The sequence below is a fragment of the Tamandua tetradactyla genome, chromosome X (assembly GCF_023851605.1).
Source record: "Tamandua tetradactyla isolate mTamTet1 chromosome X, mTamTet1.pri, whole genome shotgun sequence".
NCBI classification, from domain to species: domain Eukaryota; kingdom Metazoa; phylum Chordata; class Mammalia; order Pilosa; family Myrmecophagidae; genus Tamandua; species Tamandua tetradactyla.
Window position 1 is genome coordinate 149272664 of NC_135353.1, and position 26651 is coordinate 149299314.

At 35.0% G+C, this 26651-nt stretch overlaps 1 protein-coding gene across 2 annotated transcripts in view; it reads right to left on the bottom strand.

Annotated features, from left to right (window-relative positions):
* The window catches only part of POLA1 (DNA polymerase alpha 1, catalytic subunit), a 381691-nt gene that overhangs the window by 166161 nt on the left and 188879 nt on the right, over positions 1–26651 (bottom strand). For both annotated transcript variants that reach the window (XM_077145414.1, XM_077145413.1), the window contains 2 exons: positions 20514–20692; positions 18699–18830 (listed from right to left, as the gene is read on the bottom strand). In XM_077145414.1, the coding sequence (XP_077001529.1) occupies positions 18699–18830; positions 20514–20692 (311 nt within the window). The remainder of the gene's footprint in view (positions 1–18698; positions 18831–20513; positions 20693–26651) is intronic.

Genomic DNA, 26651 nt, shown 5'->3' on the forward strand with positions numbered 1-26651 from the left:
TGAATCTCATATTCTATTATTAGCACTTTCCTGAATAATTCACTACTGGCACCACTGAGCATATGACCAACAAACACGACCACTCTCCAAGAGGAGGCAAAAGCCAACTAGGCCACATGACTCTTCTGCAAGAAAAAAGTATGTGTATAATAGGGCAAGGGTAAGAGCACACACAAATACAGGTACATAGACATGGTGCTAAATACTTCTCAAAACTGTATGTCTGTGCCTTCCTGACCAAAAGGAGGAAAAGAAATGTAACAAAATAAGGTATCAGTGGCTAAGAGAGGTCACAGAGAACTGGAGGCTGCTCTTATGCAAGCTTCAGCTACATACTGTTACTTGCCATGGTCTGCCAACCCCCAACCAACACCATTACTGTTAACCTTAAACAACACCTAGGGTTCTATCTGTGATTCTGCAAAAGTTTCATGCACTAACCTTACTTTTCAGAAATTTACAACCTCTAGATGGTTCCTAAGTCAGATAAATCCTGAAACCCAGAGGGGCCAGCCTCTCTAAGAACATCAACTAATTCCATTCTCCTATCCTACATTGTTGACACCCCTTTTCAACATGAAAAAGTTTGAGTGGGCAGAGCCCAAATATCCCTAAAGATTGGGAGAAGGATCAAAGGGAGATGGAGGAGTTATAACAGAGAAGACAGGATTTAAACAGACGAGTATGACTGTTGAATCATCATATTGATATTTCTTTCAGTTTCCAGTGTCTTGGAGCCGCAAGAAGGAAAACCTGAAATTGTGGAACTGTTAACCCATTCTAAACTTTGAAATCTGTAACTTTGAAATCTATAACTGCTTGTTAAAATGTACCTTGAACTACGTAGCTTTTACAGTGTGACCATGTGATTGTGGAAACCTTGTGGCTGATGCCCCCTTTACCCAGGGTATGGACAGATGAGTAAAAAAAAAATAAAGACAAAAAAAAACAAATAATGGGGGGGGGGGGATGTTCTAGTTTGCTAGTGGCTGGAATGCAACACACCAGAAACTGATTGGCTTTTAATAAAAGGGGATTTATTTTGATAGCTCTTCAGAGGAAAGGCAGCTAACTTTCCACTGAGGTTCTTTCTTACGTGGGAAGGCACAAGATGGTCTCTGCTGGCCTTCTCTCCAGGCCCCTGGGTTCCAACAACTTTCCCTGCAGTGACTTCTTTCTGCATCTCCAAAGGCCTGGGCTGAGCTGCGAGTGCTCAGACGAGGTATGCTGAGCTGCCTGGCTGTGCTACGTTGTGCTCTCTCATTTAAGCACCAGCCAATTAAGTCAAACGCCATTCATTGCAGCAGGCACACCTCCTAACCAACTGCAGATGTAAATCAGCAACAGATGAGGTTCACCTACCATTGGCTCATGTCTGCAGCCACAAAACTAGGTATGCTCACCCGGCCAAGTTGACAACTGAATCTAACTACCACAGGGGAGATAAGGAGTAAAAAAAAAAAAAAAAAAGGGTAAAATTCAATACTAGGGATCAATGAGAGGGAGGGGTAAGGGATATGGGATGTATGGGGTTTTCTTTTTCTGGAATGATGCAAATGTTCTAAAAATAATCATGGTGAATACACAACTTTGTGATAAAACTGTAAGCAAAAAAAAATGTATTTTGAAATGTACTGTTTTTGTATATGTTACAAATATTAAATTTCTCAACAAAAACATTAAAAGAATTTTTAATGCTGGAAATAGAAAGTTAGCGATTAAGAATTATTGGGAGTAGTTGGTTAAATTTATTAGCAACAAAAAGTTACCTAACATTTTCTCTAATGATACTTCAGCAAGATTTTTAAACTTTTCATTGGCATATAAGAACATTTATGTTATAAAATGGAACAGATTTGTACATTTAAGAAAATTATTTTAAAAAACTGCTAGTCTGGATATTTAGTAATGGTGTTAATAGGAAAAATATATGATTGCGCAGTGTAAAGAGAATCAAGGCCAATAGGATTTTGAAAACCAGCTTGGCTGCTAAGCCAGTTTCCTGGCCATGGTCTCAAGGGCAGGAAAGATCAATATCATACCTTTGGTTCATAAAGCAGGCAAGAATGTGTTAAAAAAAATTAAGGTGAAAAAATGCACTACTTTGTGTGTGTGTATGTGGTATGTATGTATGTATGTGTGTGTGTGTGTTATGTATGTGTAGTTAACACAAGAATAAGTTAAAGATTCCTAAGCTGAATTGAAGTTTAGTTAATGAGAGGAATTAAAGATGACATTCCAGAAAATACTGTACTTTGAAATGCAGTCATTAATAATAATAAAAAAATAAGAATTAACTGGCTTTACATTAAACATAAATGTTGAACCTACAGCTTTCTGAAGGCTCTAAAAATCACTTCCTTGCTCCAATCAAGAATTTCTGTCTGTCATGTCCCTGGTACCATGCTATGCTTGGGGGACATGTAGCTAACCACAACACGACAGAGTGAAACTTAGGCTTCCAAGGAGCTTGCAGTCTGTGGCGAACAGAGCCAATTAACTGTTAGTTGCTGTCCTACAGGTATGCAGAAAGGGTTATGGGTTATGTACATGGGGGAGGGTAATACATTTTGTCTGAAGAGGTGAGTGGGGATGGCTTTCCAGAGACTGTAACACTGGAGGTTACAGGAGAATTTCACAAAGTGGGGATGTTGTGAGTGTGGGAGTGGCTGGGTGGGGTGGTGTTGGTGTGGATGCTCTTCTAGGCAGAGGAGAGCGCATGAATGAAGGCCTGGTGATAGAAACACACATGGTATACTTGAAGAATCCCAAGAACTTCAGTATGGCAGACAGATAGCCTGGGGTGAATAGTAAGGAAAGAGAATGTGGAAGAAAGGCTGATATGGGATCTAATGGTATATTACAGGATTTGAATTTGAATCTGTAGGAAATGAGAATCCACTGAAATTTTTAAAACCAGAAGATGACAGCATAACAATGTTTTGGAAAGCTAACCCTGGAAGCAGAGTAGAAAATGGAACGAAAAGGGAATGGACTGAGACAGGGAAGACAATGAGAAAGCTAATGATGAGATGATCAAACACTGAATTAAAGCAGTGGGAATGGAAACAAAGGCAATGTGGGAATAGAAGGAATACAGTTCAATATTGATATCCAGTTAGGGCAACTTTTGGGTTTCTATTATCCCGAGTTGGGAAATACAGTAGGGTATTGTTCTGCATACCTCACAAGATTACCGTGAGGAACACATTAGGTAAGGTGAGAAAATGCTTTGGAAACTACAAAGCACTGTGTAATATATGATGTACATTAACATACTAGAATCTTCTTTTAAAATCACTTCTCTCTTTCTGTAAGGAATATTAAATACTTTTGGTAGGTGAAACCAGGAAAGAAAGGTGTTTAGGGAGGAGGGAGAAGATAACAAGAAAAGTAGCTCAAAAGTAAAAGCCTCTACTTCAGTCCTGATAGCACCTGCAGACTGGGAGTTAAGGAAACTGGTTTGTAAGACTTTCAAAGTTCCCATAGGAACCTTGAAGAAACCTAAAACATTTCAAAAGAGTTCTATATTTTTTCACTCAAGTTCCAACATATTCAAGAAGTAGTAGAATCCTATTTCTGATATTCAATCCCTACAAGGAGTACACTGGGAAATGCAGCCTGGGACTGCCTCATTTTGACTTTAGGGCCCTATTCATAGAGTACCAGTTCTGTGCAAAACCAAGCACTTCCTACAGATGGGAAGCTGAAGCTAACCCAGGACAGAGTATGGTGTCATAGTCAAGGTTGATAGAGTAGTGACAAGATTGCAGATCTCAGAATCACTTTAAAATGTTAAAAATACCATAATTCCTCAACATACTCAGGATCAGAAGATGTCAAAAAATCATTATCTGGGAGGGCTCATAAAAGAGATGCAGGCAAGATGACATTTCTGTATACAAATACTCCTCAGCCTAGCTTCATACAATCATATCAACAACAAAGAGACAAAGTTGAGTAATGCTAATTATCTGCCATTTGTCAACTGTTAGAAATATACCTGAAGACTTAACAAAGATGGTGCATTCCCATTACAAATGTGAATTTTTGGTTACATTAGATCTAACTTTGTTTTATAAATTTAATTCCCTTCTCGTTTAATATGTACATAATTGACTTCATACAGATATGAAAGCACATATAACTTTTACTTTCATATTCTCATATATATAAACCTTGGAAATCCCATTTTTAAATATTTAGTGGTTCTTCTATTTTATATTAGAATTAATCATCATGTATCTCTTGAGGGGTTTTGTAATCACATGGAGAACTTGTAAAAATATCTAGGCACTGTCCATAATCCCGGAAATTCTTATTTAATGTTCCAAGGTGGACCGAGTTATCAAATATTCTTTAAAATCTGTCCAGGTGATTTTACTGTACAACTGTGGTTTAGACCCACTGTCTTTACCTGATACAGAGATGAGTATATGATAAAAAAGAAATGTTGGAGAGAAGAAAAATTCTGAATGCAGCGTTTTGATAATGTAACAACTGACTTAAAATGTGCCTTCGATTTTCCATTTTTTCTAAAATTTTAGATTCATAAGATAGCTGGAGCAACATCAAAATTTCTAAGAAGCAAGTACTTAATTTCTATATAGGACCTAAGTTTACACTATCCTCACTCACCAGCAAGAACAACACTCAATTCACTGTTCTGTTTTTCTGTTTTAAGCAGCTTTATTATTTTAATAAAAAAAAATACATGCCTATTGTGACATATTCAAATAGCACAAAAGCAATGTGGAAAAAGTAAACAAATCACCTAAAATTTTCACCACTCAAGATACGATTTTTTAAATACGGCAAACATCCTTCTAGAATATAAACACATAAAGCTATTTATGTACATATATAAATTTTTACATAAGTGACATTATACTATATAAACTGTTTTTTTTTTCTTCCTTTCAACAGCACTATTATCTGGCCATATATTTGGGCCAATAAATAGATTCACAAACTAAATTTAAGAGCTACATATTAGCAACGCTTTTATGTAGGTTACTTTTAACATTCCATGGGTCATCATTATTTTTCTGAGAACCAAATGATCCACTGGTAGCTCTTGGTTTTTTTTTTTTTTTTTTTTTTTTGGCATGGACAGGCAACTGGAATTGAACCCGGGTCTCCAGCATGGCAGGTAAGAACTCTGCCACTGAGCCACCATGGCCCACCCCATTGGTAGCTCTTTGAACTATAAAAATTATATAGTTATAAAACAGTATTTCTTATTATACAATTATATGTTTTTGGAACAAAAAATTACATAATTGTATTTCTATATTCTAAGAAATACTATCGAACATCAAAATTAAAATAAGTAGCTCTTCCCAAATGAAATACTTAGGTATAAATCTAACAAAACTTGTGCATGACTCGTATGCGAAAAAGTACAAAATGATGACAAAAGAAAGCAAACAAGACCTAAGTAAATGGAGAGGCATACTGTGTTCACAGATCAGAAGACTCAACATAATAAACATGCCAATTCTCCTCAAACTAATTTATAGATTTAATGCAAATCCAATAAAAATCCCAGCAGCCTTTTTTTGTCAATAAAGACAAGCTGACAAAATTTATATGGAAAGGCAAAAGAACTAGAACATTTAAAACATTTTTGAAAAAGAAGAATAAAATGGAGGACTTATATTACATATTTTTAAAGACTTACTATAGAGCTACAGTAATTAAGACTGAGGTATAAATGCAGAGATCAACTGAAGAAAACAGAGTCCGGAAACAGATCCACACAAGTATGCTCAAATGATTTTTGACAAGAGTGCAAAACCAAGTCAATGGAGGAAGGACAGTCTTTCCAGCAAATGATGTTGGAACAACTGGACATTTATAGACCAAAAAAAACCAACAAAAAAACACCCAACAACCTTGTCCTAAACCTCACACTTAACACACAAAAAATTAACTCAAATGTAAAACTATAAAACTTTTAGAAGAAAACCTTTGTAGTCTAGGGTTAGGCAGAGTTCTTAGACATGAGACCAAAAGCATGATTCATAAAATAAAAATTGATAAATTGGACTTTATCAAAATAAAAAACTTTTGTTCCATGAAAAATATCATTAAAAGAATGAAAAGCATGCTGGGAAAAAATATTTGCAAATCACATATCCAACAAAGAACCTGTATATATGACGAACTCTCAAAACTCAACAGAAAAAACCAAACACTACAAATAAAAAGTGGGGAAAAACTTGGAAACATCATTTAAGAGGATATAAGGATAGCAAATAAGCACATGAAAAGATGTTCAACTTCATGAGCCATCAGGCAAATGCAAATTAAAACCATGATGAGTTACAGCTCCATACCTATTATAACAGCTAAGGTAACAATACCAGGTGCTAGTGAGGCTTTTGAGGAATTGGAACTCTGGAAAACAGTTTGGCAATGTCTTAAAAAGTTAACATATTCTTACCATATAACCCAGCTATCCAACTCATGGGTATTTACCCTAGAGAAATGAAAACTTATGTCCACACAAAAACCTGCACATGATTTGCAAAAGGACAAAGGAGGAAATACTCAAATTCTTGATATTCTCACAAGCAATGGACCAACAAATTCAATAGGCTGACCCCTCAATCTTGGGGCTTGCCCCTATGACGCTTATTCCTTCAAAGGAGAAGCTAAGTCTACCAATAATTACACCTAAGAGTCACCCCTAGAGAATCTTTTTTTTGCTCAGATGTGGCCTCTCTCTCTAAGCAACTTGGCAGATGAACTCATTGCCCTCCCCCCTACGTGGGACATGACTTCCAGGGGTATAAATCTCCCTGGCATCATAGGAATGAGAAAGTCTTCTTGGCCAAAAGGGGGAAGAGAGAAATGAGACAAAATAAATTCTTAGTGGCTGAGAAATTTCAAACAGAACAGAGAGGTTACCCTGGAGATTATTCTTATGCATTATATAGACATCCCTTTTTAGTTTATGGTGTATTGGAGTGGCTAGAGGGAAGTACTGAAACTATTGAACTGGGTTACAGTAGCCTTGATTCTTGAAGAAGACTGGATAAGTACATAGCTTTTACAATGTGACTGTGTGATTTTGAAAATCTTATGTATGATGTTCCTTTTATCCAGGGTATGGACAGATGAGTAAAAAAATAAAAGATAAAAAATACATAAATAGAGGGACATAAAGGGTAAAAGCTGGACAGATTGAAATATTGTGGGTCAATGAGAGGGAGGGGTAAGAGGTATGGGATGTATGAGTTCCTTTTTTCTTCCTTTTATTTCTTTTTCTGAAGTGATGCAAATATTTTATCACGGTGAAGAACACATAACTATGTGATGATATTGTGAGCCATTGACTATATGTTTGGACTATATGTATGTGGATATTTCTCAATAAAAAATATAGATATATATAAAATCAAAACCAAAAAACTTGTACATGAATGTTTATAGCAGCTGAGTTCATAGCTGCCCCAAATTGGAAACAACTCAAACACTCCTCAATGGGTGAATAGATAAACAAATATGATACTTCCATATAATGGAATTGTCAGCAATAAAAGGAATGAACTGAGTGAAACTCTCAATACATATCGTACAATTCCATTTATATGACGTTTTAAAAAAAGACAAAATTATAGTGATGAGAAAAGACCAGTAGTCGCCAGGTTTAGAAGTGGGATGGACAGCATTATGAGGGGAGTTTTTTTGGGTGTTGAAAGTCTTTTGTATCCTGATTGTGGTGGTGGTTACATGAATCTATACATGTGCTAGAGTCCATAAAACAACAAACTCTGCTATAGACATGGATAGGTTAAAATGGATGTAGATTTGAATACAGGAAAGTTATGTTCTTTTAAGGAGCATAATACCTAGGTCACTTTCTAGAAAACAGAAGTAAATATAATTGAGTGTTGGAATAGCTGTTCATGCTGTGGGGTTATCTCTGTTTTCATGACCCATTTAAAGGAAGGAAATGAGTTGAAAATATGAGTTTTCTTATCCACACCCTCAGAATTAAAATTTCTCTTGTGATGGAATTCCAACGGGAATGTTAGAATTTTTGTCCAACTTTTTGTGGGGGATTTTCCCTAGAATTTTATATTTGTGGGTCAAGTACTACCCACTCCTAGCTAGGCAAAGATAAAAGTGTTAGAAAGTTTAATTTTGCATATCTCTGCAAATGGCAGTATATTCAGTATGGTGAGTCTCAAATGGAAGATAACCCCAGAAATATGACCTTTTTGTAAGCAAAAGTGGTAAGAATAAACATATAATAAAAGAGTTTAGGCATGTAAATGAATCTATTTAAAAGTGCAACTCAAAGAAGCAGCACAAGAGAATTGGGGGTGTATCTTGATTGTGGTGGTAGTTACAGGACTCTATGCATTTGTCAACACTCATGTAGTTGTATACCAGAGAGTGCATTTTACTGTATGTAAATTTAAAAAACACAACCAACACCCCCCCCAAAAAGTAATATATGCTCACTGAAGAACACTTGGACAAAAGAAACAGAAAGAAGCAAACTGAAATTACCTATATTCCTACCACAGAAGGTAAACACCATTTAACATTCTGGTTTATTTCTTTCTAATTATTTCTTTCTGCACATGTCCATAGAATATATAGTATCTTTAGCACCTATCAGAATCATTCCTTATATACTACTTTATTTCCTCTTTTCTTCCTCCCTTAGCATTTTTCTCACAGACATCTTCCTGTCTTTACTCTCAGAAAATGTTTTCAATTGGCTGCATAATATACTCTTCTATTGATGTTTCATCATTTATTTGACAATTATTTACTCATTGATATTTAAGCTGCATCAAATTTTTCACTATTAAATGTATATGTTTGCACATAAATTTTTGGGTACATTTCTTTAGGCTAAACTGCTAGAGCTGAAAGAGAAGCTTCTGAGATCTACAAGGTGAAAACTATTTTTACAATATTACTGAGACATTATTTGTCTTTTCGCTGTGTTGACATTTGCACTGATGATGTAAAACTCCTCACACATTAGCATCAATCAAGGCAGTTGCAACAAACTGTACTAATAGTCATATGCTTCCCCATCAGGCACTCACACTCACAGTAACAAATAAGCAAGCCAGTTTCACTAAAAAATGTTCTGGATGAAACAGAAAAAAATATTTATTTAATTGTATCTTGACCCTTGGATGCTTTTTTATTATCATGTACCAAAGTACAATGGTTGTCTTCAGAAAAAGTATTCATACAATTGTCTGAATTTGCAAGCTAAACTAGCCACTTTGCTCAAAGAGCACCATTTTTTACTTGAAAGAATAACTGAGACCTAGTTAGACAGACATGGTTATCTGGACCTGGTTATGTGGAGAGATTTCTTGAAATGTGAGCTCAAAAGCTCTTCCATAGTTAAAAACTTTTTTGATGAGGCGTGTGGTGATATAAATAAATTTGATTTAAAAATATTATGTAATGAAATGTATCAACATTTGGAAAACCTTCATAACTCAGTGAACCAATATTTTCTAAATAACAAATGCATGATGTTACAAAATCATGCATGGGTAAGAGATCCATTCAAAATGTAAGATAAACTAATGAATTTGAAAGTAACACAGTATAAAACTTTTACTGTATGGTTTTAGATTCTGCATTGCAAATAACCTTTAAGTAACTACCATGTTATAAGGTTTGGCGTAGTGACAATAAAGAAAATCCACCATTAACCAAAAAGCTACTAAATACTCTATCCTTTGCCAACTATATTTTTTCCATATACTTGAATCAAAACAATATTATCACAGCAGATTGGCTACAGAAGCAGATATAAGGATTTAGCTGTCTTCTCTGCAAGATATTAAAGAGATTTAAAAAAATGTAAAGCAATGCTACTGCTTTTATTAAATTTGTTTTGGAATATTCAGGTATTTTTCATAAAATTTTTTGTTATATGTTTATTGTTACTTTTATATGGATTAATATCTTTAAGGTCTTGGCTTTACTTTACAACAAAGTAAATTTGAATACAAATAGCCCACATTCACGAAATCTCTCTGCCATCATCAGTAACTTAAGAGTGTACAGGGGTTCAACAGACCAAAAGGTTCGAGAACCACCATGCTATACCACTGCATACATGCATCGGCATTAGACTATTTTGCTGTGAAATTTTTAAGAGATTTCTCTTGACTCTGGGCTCTCCTTTAATCTTCCTTTGCTGACAAGTTTCTGGAAAGAATGGTTCCTGAACATCACTGATGGAAAGCTGCAGTTGAGGGAAATTAGCCACAAGTTCATCCACACAGCTTCTAACTCCTCAGTGTACATGTAGATGTAAATGCTAGGCAGTTTTGTTTTTTCCTATCACTTCTTGCCAAGATTCTTTAACATTCTTTGCTGGTGGCTAAAGATGGAAGCCCAGCTAGGTTAAGCTTCTGAGAATTGGGCTAGCAGGTAATCTAGGTTCCCAGCAGCATGAGCTTTTCAAACAGCCAAGGAACTCTAGGCACTTGTGCAGCCTGCATGAGGCTGAAGACTTTTCAGGAAACAAGCTGAGGGATATATTTCACAAAACTACCCACCCTAAGAGTTATAATATGGTAGAGCATAGTAAAAACAAACAAAAACAGATTTGAGGAAGTGTCAAGAGTCAGAGTTCCAAACCAGGAAAAAAGTTATACATTGCTCTTCAAAACCAAGCTGACTATAGAAATGAGCATATTGTAAAGCCACCCCTGATTTACATCAAGCAAAAAAATAAACGAATCTCCACTGTTCAGTAAATACTGTTGCACTAACAAGTTAGAGAATTATTATTATTTTGGAATACAGGCTTTGAGAATTTTTCTATGGTGCCTTGAAACATCAGCCAAATTAACCCCTTCCTGAACAGAAATATGGTTATACCATTTAACTCAAAAATGAGCTAGATAGAACCATCTGGAAATTATCTGTAACTATCTGCAAAAGGCAGATTTTCACACATGACCCATGATGTACACTTTCTAGGCAAACCAAATATGAAAGACAGCCATCATCTGAGGCGTTTTCCTCCCATCTCTCGTTTACATGAGCAGAAGAGAACTGATAGTTTCATTTTGCTCCCTGAAATCAAGAAGGCCAATGGTCTGAAAATCTCACTTTTAGAAAGGTTAAATGAAATTTGTTCTGGTTCAATTTCTTACTCTACTACCAGATAGTAGCTCTAGATGACTGGAGTCAGACCTGAAGTTGAGTTTTTCCTAAATATACAAGGTTAGAGAAGTCAAACTGAAGAAGAAATTCTACTGTTTTGGCACAAGTAGTTTTTCATTTTTACCCACTTGTTTTCAGGTATTTGACAACTGCTATGGCATTTTCCAAGCATTTCAAAAAAACCTTCAATTTTCCCTTCAGAAGAGGCAAACAGTATGAGAAGTTGCTGAAGTCCCAGGTTCAACACGTCTGCTTTCCTTCAATGGCTTGACTATGGACGAGGGCCCCAGGTTTGGTCACAGTCCAAATGCTGCTATCTGTGACCTGGGAGAGTACTTGATAGCACCAATCTCTCAGAGTATCAAAGGGTTATTCAACAATTTCTTACTGAGCATCTATTAGGTTAGGCACAATACTGGGTGCTAGGCTTTGAAGGATTACAGCTTAGTGTCGTTTCCTAGGGCCAACTTTGAAATCTTTTTCACCAACACTGAGAAGGAAACTCCCATACAGCAAACCAAAAGGAGGCCCAAGAGGAAGCGCAGCATGTTTTAGTACCATTCCGACTGGATGTGAGAGGGAAAGCAGTGAGAAGATGGACACTTACAGATAGATAGCTCAGAAAGACAGGAGACAGCACGGCCCTAGTGCAGGTCTGTACCTCTGGGTGTTCTGATTAGAAAAAGGAACACAGCCAGGCCATGCTCATTTATCATGTCTCAGAGGGAATAATGAACATTAATACTGATAGTTTTCTGTGTACTTTCTGAGCACTTTAAATGTATTTTCTCATATAGTCCTTATTACAACCTTATGTGGTAGGTAACATCATCATTTTGTAGGCTAGGAAACTATGACTTGGAGAAGTTCAGCAACCAGCCCAAACAGAGCTAGTAAGAGATTAGACAGGGACTCTAACCTAGGTATTTGATTACCAAACCATAAACCATAAGGCTGGCAGTACAATGCAATCAAGTAGGAAACTTTCATAACTTAGGGAAAGGATGAGCAAGTACCGTGGCTATAACTCTGACAAAAACTAGGACAGAGAATATGCCTAAGTGGGGAATGATACAGGGAAGGGAGAAATCATGGCCTAAACTCAGATCTTTTGGGTCTTTGGCAGCTTTGGGATCTGTCCCCAATAGATAACACTGTTCGCTGTGGTTTGGGCACCTCAGAATTTCATGTGGGTCCCACGTTAGGTCTTCAAGATCACAACCTAGTTCTGAGCCTCCCCCAACTGCACACATGAAATAAGGTTAAGACTAAATGAAATTAAAGATAAATTCTGATAAATATAGTAAGCACAACTAAATGTTGGCTAAAAGGATAAAAATCAGGTGTTATACAAGCCTATATATGATGCACTTTACTTATTAGAACTCCTTTCTTTGCTAAGAGTCATACTATTCTACCTGTGCAGCAATCAAAACCAGCATGTTTTGGGAATCCAAATCTGACTAGTCATTCACTTAAATTTATACAATAATAAATTAACCCACTATGAGATTCTACTCCGTTCATCACCAAATCCCTTGTTTCTTACCTCTTCTATGAGAACACGTTATGATGTAGCAGTAAAGCATACCTGACTCAAAATCAACTTGCTTGACATACATACCTAAGAAAAACCAGCCATTCATTAACAAATAAACTAAACCTCCATCAGTAGGCCCTGGTATTAGAACACCCTATTTTCAAAAATGCAATTAGTGTTCATAGTTTTCATGCTTAACTTTCCTACTGATGCTGTGAAGCAAACAGAAATACTGATTTTTGATATGTTCTTCTTGCTTTGCTTTAATAAGATTAAGGATGGGTTCTGTGGATTTCTAAAGTAATTATCCTTCTGAAAGCACCGTTGGGCAACATGGATTGTGCTGCCTATGATGCTGAATGGGTGGGATAGATATCTATTGCTTCTTTGCCTGCCTTTTGTACCACTTATAATTATCCGTTAGAGTCTTTACAGAAAAAGAAATCCAATTTATTCTTTTTAAATGTTCTGAACATAAATGCAGAAGCAAGGAAATAAACAATAACCCAAATAGTGTCTAAACTATTTTGAACAGATGTACCTGTGATACTACTGCATTTTGCCACTACAACCTAAAAACTATCATCCCTCATCACTGCAGGTAAGAAATGAGAAATTTTGAGGGTTATTGAACATTGAATATTTGTAGTAGAATAGTAGAGAGCTATGGAACATCATTGCATGGCTATAAAATGCACAGATCCACCAGCACAGTGTAGCTCTGCTGTGATGTTAACGCTACACTTAGGAAAGGAAAAATGAAAGGCAGTGGGAATAAGAGTAGCCCTGTTAGTGATTTACATGTGTGAGGGTGGGGAATGGATGGAGAGAAAAGCTGCTTCATCTCTAAATTATCTCATTTACTAATATATTTCTGTGTTCCTAAAGAAACTATCCTTCTTAAAGCCTGCTAGGCACCATGGATTGTGCTGCTTATAATGCTGAATGGGTGCTATTTTTGTGGAGCAAATCTTTTAACCAATATTTCACCCTGCTTTCATTGCACTTTTAATAAAAGGTAATGCTTATTCAATCTCTGCCTTAACAACATTATGGTTTGTCATTCTTAATTTTGCCTTTGAGGAATGCGTTAACAAGCATCTTTTTTCTTTGCAAAGCTGAAAAAAACAAAGCCCAACACAGATTCTTCATATACTACAAAACACTCCATTCCACTTTCCAGATGTATGGCCTCTTCCGTAGGAACACACAGTTACTATGCTGAGGCTCAGCTTCATAAGTCAAATGCTTCCTTATTCACTAGGTGTTCAAATGTATGCATAAGAAAGCCTTTGTATTACAAGGCCACATACTTCGGACAAAACTTTCGGAATTCCTCATAAAAGGAAGAGTTCAATAGAGAGCTTTCAAAATGGGACTTATGCTACAAATAATGTACTAAGAAGTAAATGAGAAAACCACAGGGAGAAAGCAGGAGTGAGGAAATAACATCAGCTAGGCTTCTACTTTCCTTAGGCCTTCTAAAGCTAGAGAGCTCTTCTATTTCTTCTATCAGACCAATTAAAGCATGTCTATGCAGTATGTTATTGTACATCACAATAACAGTATTCCTGGTCAATGCCTCTCTGATACTCAGCAGTTTTGGGTAAAAATAAATTGAGGATATTAAATTGGGAATAGGTATATATTGAAATCAACAGTAATCAGCCATGTAGAATATAGGAGACAGAGTAACAAAGGGCTTTATTTCTCAATGTCTTTAGGAATTTAAAATATTTTGGAATTTTGGGTTAACCTGAGAATCTTGTATACCATTAATAAATCTTCTGCCAATATAAGAAAAAAAATTTTTTTTAAATAGGAAAAATATAATCTTCATTTATTAGTTTTTTTGGTTTCTAAATGTTCAAACAAGCAAGGGGCTGTGGCAGAGATCACAGATTAGACACAGAAGAAAGTATGGTTCCTGTCCTCGAAAAGTTTAATTCAGGAAAATTCTGAGATTACAAAACCTACAGCAAATTTCTAAGGAATTCAACCACCAACTTCTAGTTTCAGTGATTCATCAATGGTTGTCATATACACTGACTAACTGTTCATCTGCTAATTCTTGTAGATTGAAGGCCAGTATCATCTCTATTTAAAAATCATTGTGAAGTTTTCTAAGTAATGCTCCTTTACAGGTGGCTAGAAACATATTTTGCCCCATTTGAACACTCTAAAACCTGCATCACCCATCAATGAGAATTTGGGAGCATATTTTAGTTGACTATTAACAATTGTCTTACAGAGGTTCCACCTTTAAAATACTTCTTTAAAGTAATATACATTAAACTCTCATTTTAATATACATTAAAATGAGAGTTTAATGTATATTATAACTAATTATCCTTGAGATGGAAGTAAAGGACTCACTAACCCCCTCCCAGGTACCAAGAGGGGCCAGATTTCCCATGTATCAGCAAGTAGGCAGCAAAGGCAAGCATCTCAATCTCAGACTCTCTTCTGTGATTCATGGATGGCTGAGGGGAACACTTCAAAAATGAACCAGCTAAACAAACTTCCCAGCAGCACTTGACAGAGCTACACCTATTCTTCCCATTTCCAAAGCAGTGGAGAATTAATTACCAGTTCTATGGATCTATTGTAAGTATAATAGACTAAAGAGCTATCACAGACACATTTATTGTAAAAGCACAATCCCAAGAGTGTCTAGTAGAGGGCCAAAACGATTAACACAAATGCTTTGTCAGATCAAAGATAAAACCTGCACCACCCAATTGAGGAATGAATTAGAACAGTGGGTTATCTTTCAAATTAACCAGAGCAGTTAGTGAGGAAAATTTCATGAAAGTGTAATTCTTAGCCTTTGTGAATCCACACAGCAGGCATTCTGCCAGCTGACAAGATGATGAAATTTTCATGCTTAAAAAAAGCCCTCTTCATTTCCCAATTTAGATTAGCTAGTGTTGCTCTCCTTTTTTTTTTTTTCTCGCATGTGTCTATTTGCTCTTCTGGAGCAGAATTTAAGGGGAGGGGGTACATTCATCATAAAATTGAGTCTTTCAAAAAACACCCATAAAAGCTTAGAGATACAGTCTTTAAACTGGCTTTTTATGATTTTCAAAAATATGTATTGGTTCAATTTCAACTTTGTACAGACGAACCCACAAGAACCAGTGCATGAAATCAACTTTGAATGAAAGCTTTCTGTGTTACCTCAAGGTCTTTCAACATTTCATCAAATCCAAGGATCAAGCAATAGAATCATTTACCTCCTAAAGAAATTAATAATTTACTTTAAAATGCCCTGAGCTTGCCCAGCTCTTTGTATATTTCTATATATATTTAAACTGAAATATTCTAGGAGGTGAGAATTCAGGAGACACCATCACTGTTATATTGCAAGAGGAAAAAACATTTCTTCTACTAAAGTAGTCAATATTAAAACATTGCATGTTAGGCAGGCCACGGTGGCTCAGCAGGCAGAGTTCTCACCTGCCATGCAGGAGACCCGGGTTCGGTTCCCAGTGCCTGCCCATGCAAAAAAAATTTAGAAGTGTACCTAATTTACTCCAAAGTCTTATCCCTTTTTTGACAACCATAGTTTTTTGTGATCTAGAATTACTTTGTTTCACAGGTTATAGTGTTTAGTGAAGCATCACATTCCATTTTTCTTCCTACAGCTCCTTCCTTATGGTGATGCCTTCCTTTCTAAAGTTAATTGTACCTCCCCTGAAGTGATTCTAAGACAAAAATGAAAAAAATATTGCGATTCATGCTCTCCATTCACCAACAATTTTTATATCTAGTGGGTAGTATTTTTTAAATTGCAAAATAAGAGGAAACCCTTTAACCTTCAATAATCAGTCACTTAACGTCAATATTTACTATCAATAGCCCTTGTTCTCCAGTATATTTGGCATATTAGTCTCCAGCTGGATTGCCATCAGTATGATATATCACACTGAACTAACTATATTCAGTATCACTTCAGGCACAATACAAAAAGAATTCAATACCATGTCCCTCTACCAGCAAAAGTTATTTTAAGTCTAGAAGGAAACAGAAGGGTCTACCATGAAGTAGAACCTAGAAGTATTATCAGATTTTTGTATGAAAACTCTGATCTTGAAAATATTTGAAATATTTGTTCAGCATGGGATCATGAAAATAACAAATAATGAATTTCTTTCTTTTCCATCTAATCAAAAATGATTAAGATTGGAAAGTAAAGAAATAAATTCTTAATTTTGAGGACAACCATATTAATCTTTAACCCTAGGAGTGACATTTGGATATTCTGAATAATAATCCCACAGAAAAGTCAATCATATGGGCAGTTAACTACAGGAAAAGTGTTACTTGCTGTTAATGAGATGGCTAGTGGATGAGCTGACAATTAAAGCAAAGGCTATAACAAACCTTGCGTTAAATGTCTGAATCCTGAAAACTAGATCATTTAGCATGAAAAATACTTTATATACCCCCCACTCAATTAGGCTAAAAATCAATCTTTCAGTTAGGGCATAGTCCTAACTATATAGAAGATCATTTTTCTGCCCATTTTCAACTTAGTCAAAACAGATTGTCCCTTTTCATAGAAGGAAATAGATGATTTTCTTCTAGCATCAACATTTCCATGGGTGAAAATTTACATAGACTAAACACAGAGATAAAATTCAGAATTCTTCCTAAGAGTCAAAAATCATGCTCTTTTGGATGAAGTCTGTAAATGAGCTGAACAGTTCTGATTTGGGCTCTTCATACTAAATAAATGCCCAACATTTCATGTTCTGAATGTTTCATCTACTGTGGAATGTGACCCCATGACAGATAACCTTTATTCCCATCCAACTGTTTATTATATATAGCAGAGAACTATTCAATGAAAGCTCTCAGATTTCCCAAAAATGAACTTGTAATTCTTATTTGGAGGGGGAAAAACAAAACAACATTTCAGATAAATCTATTTGATTTTTGGACAAATATAAATTATTCTATCCCAAAATCACAATACTAAACTATATGTTTTCACTCTCCATCCTAATGATCTAATACTCTACTTTTATATAATGAGTTCTATTTTAAAGAAGAAAATGTTCAGTATTAACTAACATATAAGTAGAAATTATGAAATGCTATTGATAAAAGTCATAAGTCTTAACTAATAAAACCAGAGTATTTTTTTTGAACTTCTTTAAGTAAGTTACAATCAACTTTCAAGTAACAGAAAATGTGTTCAGGTGGCATACAGCACAATGAGACATTAAGAAATCTCACACTGGAAATGTGGATTGTTTTTTTAATTTCTGAAGAGAAAAAAACTCATTCATATGAAATGCATTAACAAACAAAACAAAAACTCTGAATAAAAGCCTTTTTTTACTAGCTCAGACAGATCACTCACTGTTCTGGCATTTTTACTATATATTTATAGAAATTAGACATTCTCTTTAAAATGCCAGGCCAACTGCATTTACATTTAAAAGATATTTATTTTGATTTCCTCGGAAAACTAAGCTATGAAGTGTTTCAGACTACCACATAAATGGAAAGTCACAACCAGTAAGGAGGTTATTGAAATCACCATATATGATTTTATGGTTCTACCTGCCAAAGACAGGCAATAGTGCTATTTTCTCCTCTGTCCAAAGATCTGAGTGACTATTTAATTCAGTCTTATTTAGGTAACAATAAACTAAAACATTTCCTAATTATATCCTCACCTTTTCTTAAAAGCAAAAATTTCATTCTTTAAAATACTGCTCATTAATGGAAGAGATGCCATGCCCAATAGAAAAATCAAAGCATTTGTTATGCTAATACCAAAATCACATACTTCATCATACTTGAATTGACAGCATTTTGCCAGGAATATTCTCTAAAATCTTTCCAAAATTTTATAGTTAAAAAAAAAAACCAAGCAAACAATAATAGAGAATCATACTGTTTTACTTTTAAAAAATATATCAAATCTAAAGTCTAAGTGGTGCATGTAAAAAAATTCATTATGGATACTTACATCGTAGTATTTTTTAATGTAACCTCTAATGTCCATGATCAATTTATTGCTCAGCTGTACTGTGAAGGTCAGAGGTGAAGCCTTACAATTGATGTTACTGCAACGATACAAACTGGGCTCCATATCAGTTCCCTACAAAGACAGAAAGGAAGTCAAGTATACAAAAGGTTACTGCAAAGTTATAAAAGGTGTTTTGTGCGTCAAAACTTACATGTTATCGTGACATGTGATATTCTTGATTCATTGTATTGGTGAGTTTGCAACCCTATTTGCACAACTACTTTTCTTCCAACGATCCCTTTAGTCATACATAGTGATATCAGGGTTTTCTCTCCATAATGGAGGACAAATTTGAAGAGAAACTCTGATATCACTATTTACTGTTCAATAATGACAGACTCCATGGAGAAAATAATCTTCCCTCTGAAAATACCAGTGAAGTAGTGTTATGGAAAATAAACATCCTTCTTAAGAGATATGAATAAAAAATTTTAACTTTCCCCTTATTCATTTCAAACTTGCCCTTATGACATTGGTTTACTTTCATATTATCAACTTCATGAATAAAGCATAAAAATTAAAGGTGTTATATACCACAGAGCAGTAACACTTATGTCAGCTTAGCAAATCTAAAATTTCTGCAGTTAAAAAAAATTAATTGCATTTTGGGGATGGGAAGCAAGAGAAGTAAAAATTTAAAAGAGGTGACTATTAGTTGGAGAAAGTGTTTTCCCTTCAAACAAAGACAAAGCAGATATAAAATATAGGAAAACTGTTGGGGTTTCTGGATCATTTGTTTTCCTTCTTGATACTTAAACATCTTGGTTTCCTGCTCCAAGCTGGTACATAACCCTACCCGCCAAACGAAGCAATCCCAGGTGGAAGAGATTTTAGAGCTTGACACCGGCTCTTCCATAGTTAGCCCATCTGCAAGTCGTCAAGCCTCCATGCAATTAACTATCTTATTTACAGCTGTAATGAAGCAAAACTCAAGGATTTAGCAAGTATTGCTGATCTGTGTCTGCCTCTTCCCTGCACTTGCTTCCAAAGACTGCTTTGTTTTGATTCAAAAAAATGCAAAACATCTGCTGTTTGTCCAAATTAACTTAAAATAATTACTTTTAATTTAGATAAAGGATATATTTTCTTTCAGTTTCAAGGTTTTACACAGTTCTGCTGCCTACTCATTTGCCAATGGCTAGTATATGTATAACACTGCAGTGAAATTAATAGTAAGTTGGCCAAGTTTCAAGTTCTGATCCAAGGTCATTGATACATTTTTTAGCAGTACTTCTTGAGAGGAATGTCTTCCTGTGACTTTTTAAATGTTTGACATGCAAAGACAGCAGAAAAGATAATAAGAGTACCTTTGTCAGAAAGGAGGTAAGTGGGATGTGTAAAGATAAACAAAAACTTTCCAAAAACACTTAGTTCCCATTAACTTGATTTAAGATAAAGGAAACTATTGCTCTAAGTCTTAATAATTGGGGGTTGAGAGTGGGGAAATACAGGTTACTAATTAAGGAATCACAATAAAAATACTTTAAGATAATTTAGAATTTTAAAGAGAGGTCATTTAAAAATCAAGGCCAAACACACTAGAGGAAGCCAAAAACAATATTCAAGCACATTCAATAAACAGTTTTCAAGGAGAAATAAAGTAAGATGTGATGGCAGAATTCATATGATGCAAAAATTCTTTAAACCCATGAGTGCAACGTGTAAATGTTTTTTGTTTCTATACCATTTAATGTGGGAAAATGGCTTTTATACTAGTTCTCCCAAAATGAAAAAGGGAAACAAAACAAAACTAACCGAACCATCAAAGACACTATCATAAATATTCTCAGTTCCACATGCAGGGCATGGACATTTGAATCTTTCACAGTCCCTGTATTTTTCTTCATCAGTGAGCTGTGCTGGGCCACCAAGTAAAGCATCATTCTCTTCATCTTTGTGATAATGATGAACTTTAAATTGGGTCGGGTCAAGTCCTATTAATGTAAAAGAAACAACAACAACAAAAAAATCAGAGTGGTACAGTCATTGGAATTCCCTTATCCAAAAAAAATCCCAGGGGAAAAGAAAATCTCATAAAAGAATGATTTCAAATTCATGTGCATACATACACAACCATTTGAACACAAGGTAAAGGCCTACATCAAATGGACAAATGACTTCTTTTTTCACAAGAAATTACTCTATAAATAAAACAAGCAAACTGCACTAATGCAAACATATGCTGCTGGATCTTTGGGTTTGGAAGCAACTACTTCTATAGGATGGTTTTATTATTTCCTTAAAGTTACAATGAAAATCTCAAATAAATGTGCACTGTTATTAAGCAACTCTCTTAAAATCAAAGTGGCACCATTAAAACTGAAAATAGAGAATAAAAAATCCCATTAAAGAAAACAAGTTCACTGCTATTACAACTTCTTCAAGTGCAGACCCAACTGCTAACCCTGATTTCAATGCAGTGGTCGATTTCATCTTGGCTCAGTAGTTAACAGCATGTAGGTTGCAATCTAATTCAGTGGTTAAAATTCAATAGCGGCATCTGAGACAAAATGCAACATGGCTTTTTGGTGGTCAGAATTCAGAAATTTAAAATATGTGCAAAAACAATGGCTCTACAAATTCTATAGGACAAAATATCCCCACCAATTCTGAAACCAGAAACACCTTCCACAACACAAGAAATCAACTGATGTGTAGCTTATGCTAATTTCTATAAACTGTTTAAATAAAAGAAACATTTTTCAGGCCAACCAATTTAATTTACCCTTGACCAAAGCACACCCGTTGAAATTTACTCTTTGAATTTATACTTAAAGATAATTATTTGGCACTCTATCTTAGAGTATTTTCTTGAAGGCATCCCTTAGCAAACCTGAAGAACTCCAAGATTCCTAGGAATCTAAGGAAAATGATCACTTATGTTTTAGTCTAAATGTACATGAGTAATACAAAACACAGTCACTGAGCAAAATGTTCACAATACCAAAAATACAATTTTTTAAAAATCTTTTAACAGCTGCATAGGTAGATAATTTAATATATCTATTCAGAATTCAGTGGCAAAATCCTAAATCCTATTTGGTCAGTTGTCAAGCAACATCTAGTAATTATAAACTATTGAGGAAGACTTACAGTAAAGGGTGCTGAACAAAGAATAATTAGATTGAGTCTCTAACTCTCAGTTCCCTCACCTGCAAAACGGAGGTAGTGTCAATGACCACCCAAGGCTGTTTTGAGCTAAATCAGATAATATATGACAAACTGCTTTCAATGGTGCCTATAACGTGAAAGGCAGTCAGTAAATGTTACTTCAATGAAAAATAAACTAATAAATGACCACTATTTATTTAATCCAGATATATTCACTAAAGATTATGCATTTAGAAAAATGTATGAAACATGTTCCTGTTGCATTCCAAGTTAATAGCGACTCTTTGTAGGAAGTAATAAAAGTGAGTACTTCCTAAAGTGACCATATATAATAAAAACAAAGACTACAGATCCAAAACAACTTGAAAAACTCTTCTGCTTAGCCACATAAACTACTGTATATAGGCCACTTGGCCCTAAGACTCAATAGCCATTTTTATTTTATAAGTCACCTATGATCTAAGAGAAATAGCAAATTAGTGAAGTGTGCAGGGATATATACCCTCACATTTAAAGATAAGGAGGGGGCAGAAGAATTGTGCAGGAGAGAACATGCCTGTGAATGAGATCGTTTCTTCTCTGTAGTGAAGGGTAATCGTTGATAATTCAATAAACTCTAGTTCTGAATCTAATTGCATTCACATGCTTTGGTTTATTTATGATTCTAAGAAAGTAGCTTCACCTTGTCTCAGGCAGTATCATTATTAATCAATTTCCCAGTCAAATACTATTCAAAAAGGAGGGAAAAGAAACACGATTTTTCTAAAAGGCAAGCTTCTTTCACAAATCAAAAAAAAATCAAGATAAAAACCCACACAAGCTTTGCACATATATGAAACTGGCCAGGCTGTGAAAAGGAACCAATAGAAGCTATTATCTACCACTTCCTACCTGCCATGGTTCACGCATCACACATGAGCTCAAGAAGTTGTCCAGGCTGGCCCGGGGTACCCTGCCTGCTAAGTAAGCCCAAACTGGTCACAGTGTTGTTACTTATGGAACAATGCCTTGTAACTACCCAAAACTTATAGAAAATATCAGGCTTTATGAAATGTCTACTCTAAATGTCCATTTCCACAAACAATTCATCTTCCTACAGCAATAAGAAAGCCAGCTATCCCAATGAATTACTTCAGATTTATTCCCAAGCTGAACTTTTTATGGGTGAGCTTCATCTCAGCACTCTACAGGTCACAGGTCAATGGTGAGTTTTAGAACTATAAGGGAGAAGATACAGTAATTAATTAAAAATATTAGCTATATTATGACCTTTGCACAAGTTACTTGAATACAAAGATGTGGTTTTCCACATGTGGTTTCCAAAGTGGCTTTCTTTGGAGGGTATGTATAAGTTCAACAGGCAAATCATAGATGGCTAAATTAAATCTTTTTAAGAAAACAATGTCAAGTTAAAAAAAAATCAGAATCACTGCTATTGCACTCTTTTTTTCTTTTAAAGGTAAAAGTACAGGCTTAAACAAAGCCCAAACTCATTCAATATATGAATTAATTTTTTTCAAAGCCCCACAAAATTGGTAATAAATAGCTTATTTAAAAAGTTTCAGTAGACTTGAAAGTTTTACTGCTTATACCATAACTTATTAAGACTGGAATGAAAGAAGAAAAATGTATCTGGTGCTGCCACCTAGAGGCAGAGATTCTGAATTTTAAAATGTGCAAAACAGCTGCCTCATGGAGCTCCAGTTTTAATTCTTACTCCTCCAAATTCAACACTTATGCCAAAAATGACATTAAAATGAAATCTTTACCATCACATCCACCACACATGTATATTATACATTGTATACCAATATTAAACTGCATACCATACATTAAGTAACCGTATTAGTCTTCTGCACAAGAGATGGAAAACTGAATTCCAAATTCCTCACCTCTTCCAATGAGAGCTTTCTCTGAACAAACGGCTTAAGGAAACAAACTTTATGTCCCATTAGAGGGAAGGAACTTCCACCACTACTAGACTAGCTTTTGACATGATTTCAATCATTTGGTCAGGCTTAGAATAAAAGAAGGAGCAGGCTACTTGGACTTGGCAAAGACAAGTTACCTAGGGGGAAGAGCAGCCTTATTTTTTAACACAATAAGAAGAAATGATGCATGCTTTAACTCGATCCTATGACTTGTACTGATTCAGTCAAACCATTTTTCTTGAGGGAGGGGATGGAGAAGGAGCAGCGGAATAAAATTAAAATACTGTCATTTATAATTAGAAAATTTATAGTATCTCACATTATTTTGGCAACAGGATCAAACCTCTCATATTTCAAGAAGTATTTATAGAAAGCAACATCACAGGCATTGGGGTAGATGAGTTTAACAGTACTGTTTTTACTTAAGATCACCATATTCTTAATACACACACTCCCACTATAACATTTAGCACAAAATTATTTTTTCCTACTGCTATATTTTCTAACCATTGTAACAGTACCTCTTTTTTAGAATGTTCACTGGCCCCATCCCTAAGGAGTACTTAAACTATTTGTAACACAAAGCATATGGGTATTTGAGAGACTGGTTTATTTGATCAAATAATTTTCTTCCTCCAAAAGACAAGATCTGTATTGGTGTAACTGCAAAAACTACAGTAAAGTTAATGTTAAGTATGTTCATACAAGTGGGGAAGAGGGAAAAATCCAAATATGTGAAAACCCCAAATAAGCAAAGAGTAACAAGTGTTCCCAAGCACTCGTTTGTAATATGAATCATTTAAGCTAAGCTAATTAATGTAAATACCATGAATTTTTTTTTTAAAGTGAACATTTCTTTTAGGAAGTAAACAATCTATCTTTTGCACTAATCCAGGTTTTTATGCATCTGGACGTCTTAGAGAACAAACTACAAACTTAAAATTTGTTATGATTAAAAGATATTTAATGAATCATTAAAAGGTGAATGCCATATCCATAAAAAGCCCTGTATAAGAGTGTTCATAGCAGCTTTATTCAAAATAGCCCCAAATTGGAAAAAATTCAGATGTCCATAAACAGGAGAATGTATAATAAACTGGTATATTCTACCATGGGATAATTACTTAGCAATAAAAATGAATGAATACTGCTAGAATGGGCATCGCCCAAATACCCCTAAAGAGTGGGAGAAAGATCAAAGGTGATGGTGGCGTTATACAGAGAAGGTAGGGTTTTAAAAATGAGTATGATTGCTGAGCCTTTATACTGATATTTCTTTTAGTCTCCAGTATCTCAGAGCAGCCAGAAGTAAAAACCTACAATTGTGGAATTGCAACCCATATCAAACTCTGAAATCTGTTCTACAACTAATTGTTGTAATATGCTTTGAAATTTACACTCCTTTGTATGTTATTTTTCACAAAAAAGTAAACGTCAATTGCGATGATTAAAAAAGAGTTCTTTTATTAAAAAAAATACAGCCATGATAATACCTTAGGAAAAAAAAAAAGAACATGGCTTTTCTGGGGGTACATAATACCTTCAAACCTGATCATGTTTTCTTTATTCCTATCTTTTCCTCTATCTGTTGCAAGTTACATGTAATATTTATATTTTTCTAGTGCCTTAAATTTTTAATAAACGTATTTAAATACTTTAAAAACAGAATGAATACTGATACACACAAGATAGATGAATTTCAAAAATATGCTCAGTGAGAGAAGTTCAATGCAAAAAAATTACATACTGTATGAAACCATTTATATAAAATTCCATAATAGCAAAACTAACCTATGATGACAGAAATCAGATCAATGGCTGCTTTTTTTTTAGGGGGGTGGCTAATGGGAAGGGGCATGAAGAAACTTCATGGGGTGATGGAAATGTTCTGTGTCTTGAAAAACGGATTGTATGGTACCCTTAACTTAGCATTTCATGTTTTGTAAATTATACTTGAAGTAAAAAAAAAAAAAGCCAAATAGATGTTTGTGATATATATTTCCAAAGGACTCACATTTAGAATATACAAGGAACGCCTACCAGATTAATGAGAAATAGACAGATGACACAGTAGAAAAACAGAAAAAGACCTGAACAGGCACCCCACAAAAGGAGATATTCAAATGCCCAATAAGCATGTGAAAAGGTGCTCAACCTCATTACCCATCAATGAAATGCAGACAAAAGGACAGCAATTGTATAATTTCACTGATGTGTAATAACTAGAAGATGCAAATTCATAGAAATAGAAAGCAGATTATAGGTTACCATGGGTGCAGGAGCTGGAATGGGGAGTCAATGCTTAACAGATGCAGACTTTCTGTTTGGGGTGATGGATAAGTTTGATAACAGATGGTAGTGATGGAAGTACAACATTGTGAATTTCATCAATACCACTGAATTGTATACCTGAAAGTGGTTAAAATGGGAAATTTTAAGTTGTATGTTACCACGATAATAATAGTTAGAAAATCACAAAGTATTGGTGAGAATGTGGAACACTCAAACACAGCTAGTAGAGGGTGTAGATTGGTAGAACCACTTTGGAAGACTGGCAGTGTCCATTTAAAGCTGAAAATACATGTCCCCTATAACCTACCAACTACATTCCTAAGTATATAACCAAGAGAAATGCATCAGAATGCTCAAAACATTACTATTCATAGTAGCCAAAATGTGGAAACAACCCAGAAAAACAGCGCACAGTAGATAGTCATATGGTATGATATATTTATACAGTCACATACTATATAGAAATGAAGTACAAGAATATGGATGAATCTCATAAACATAATATTAAGTGAAAGTAGCCAGACATAAAAAAGTAAAGATAGAATTTAGGTAACATACA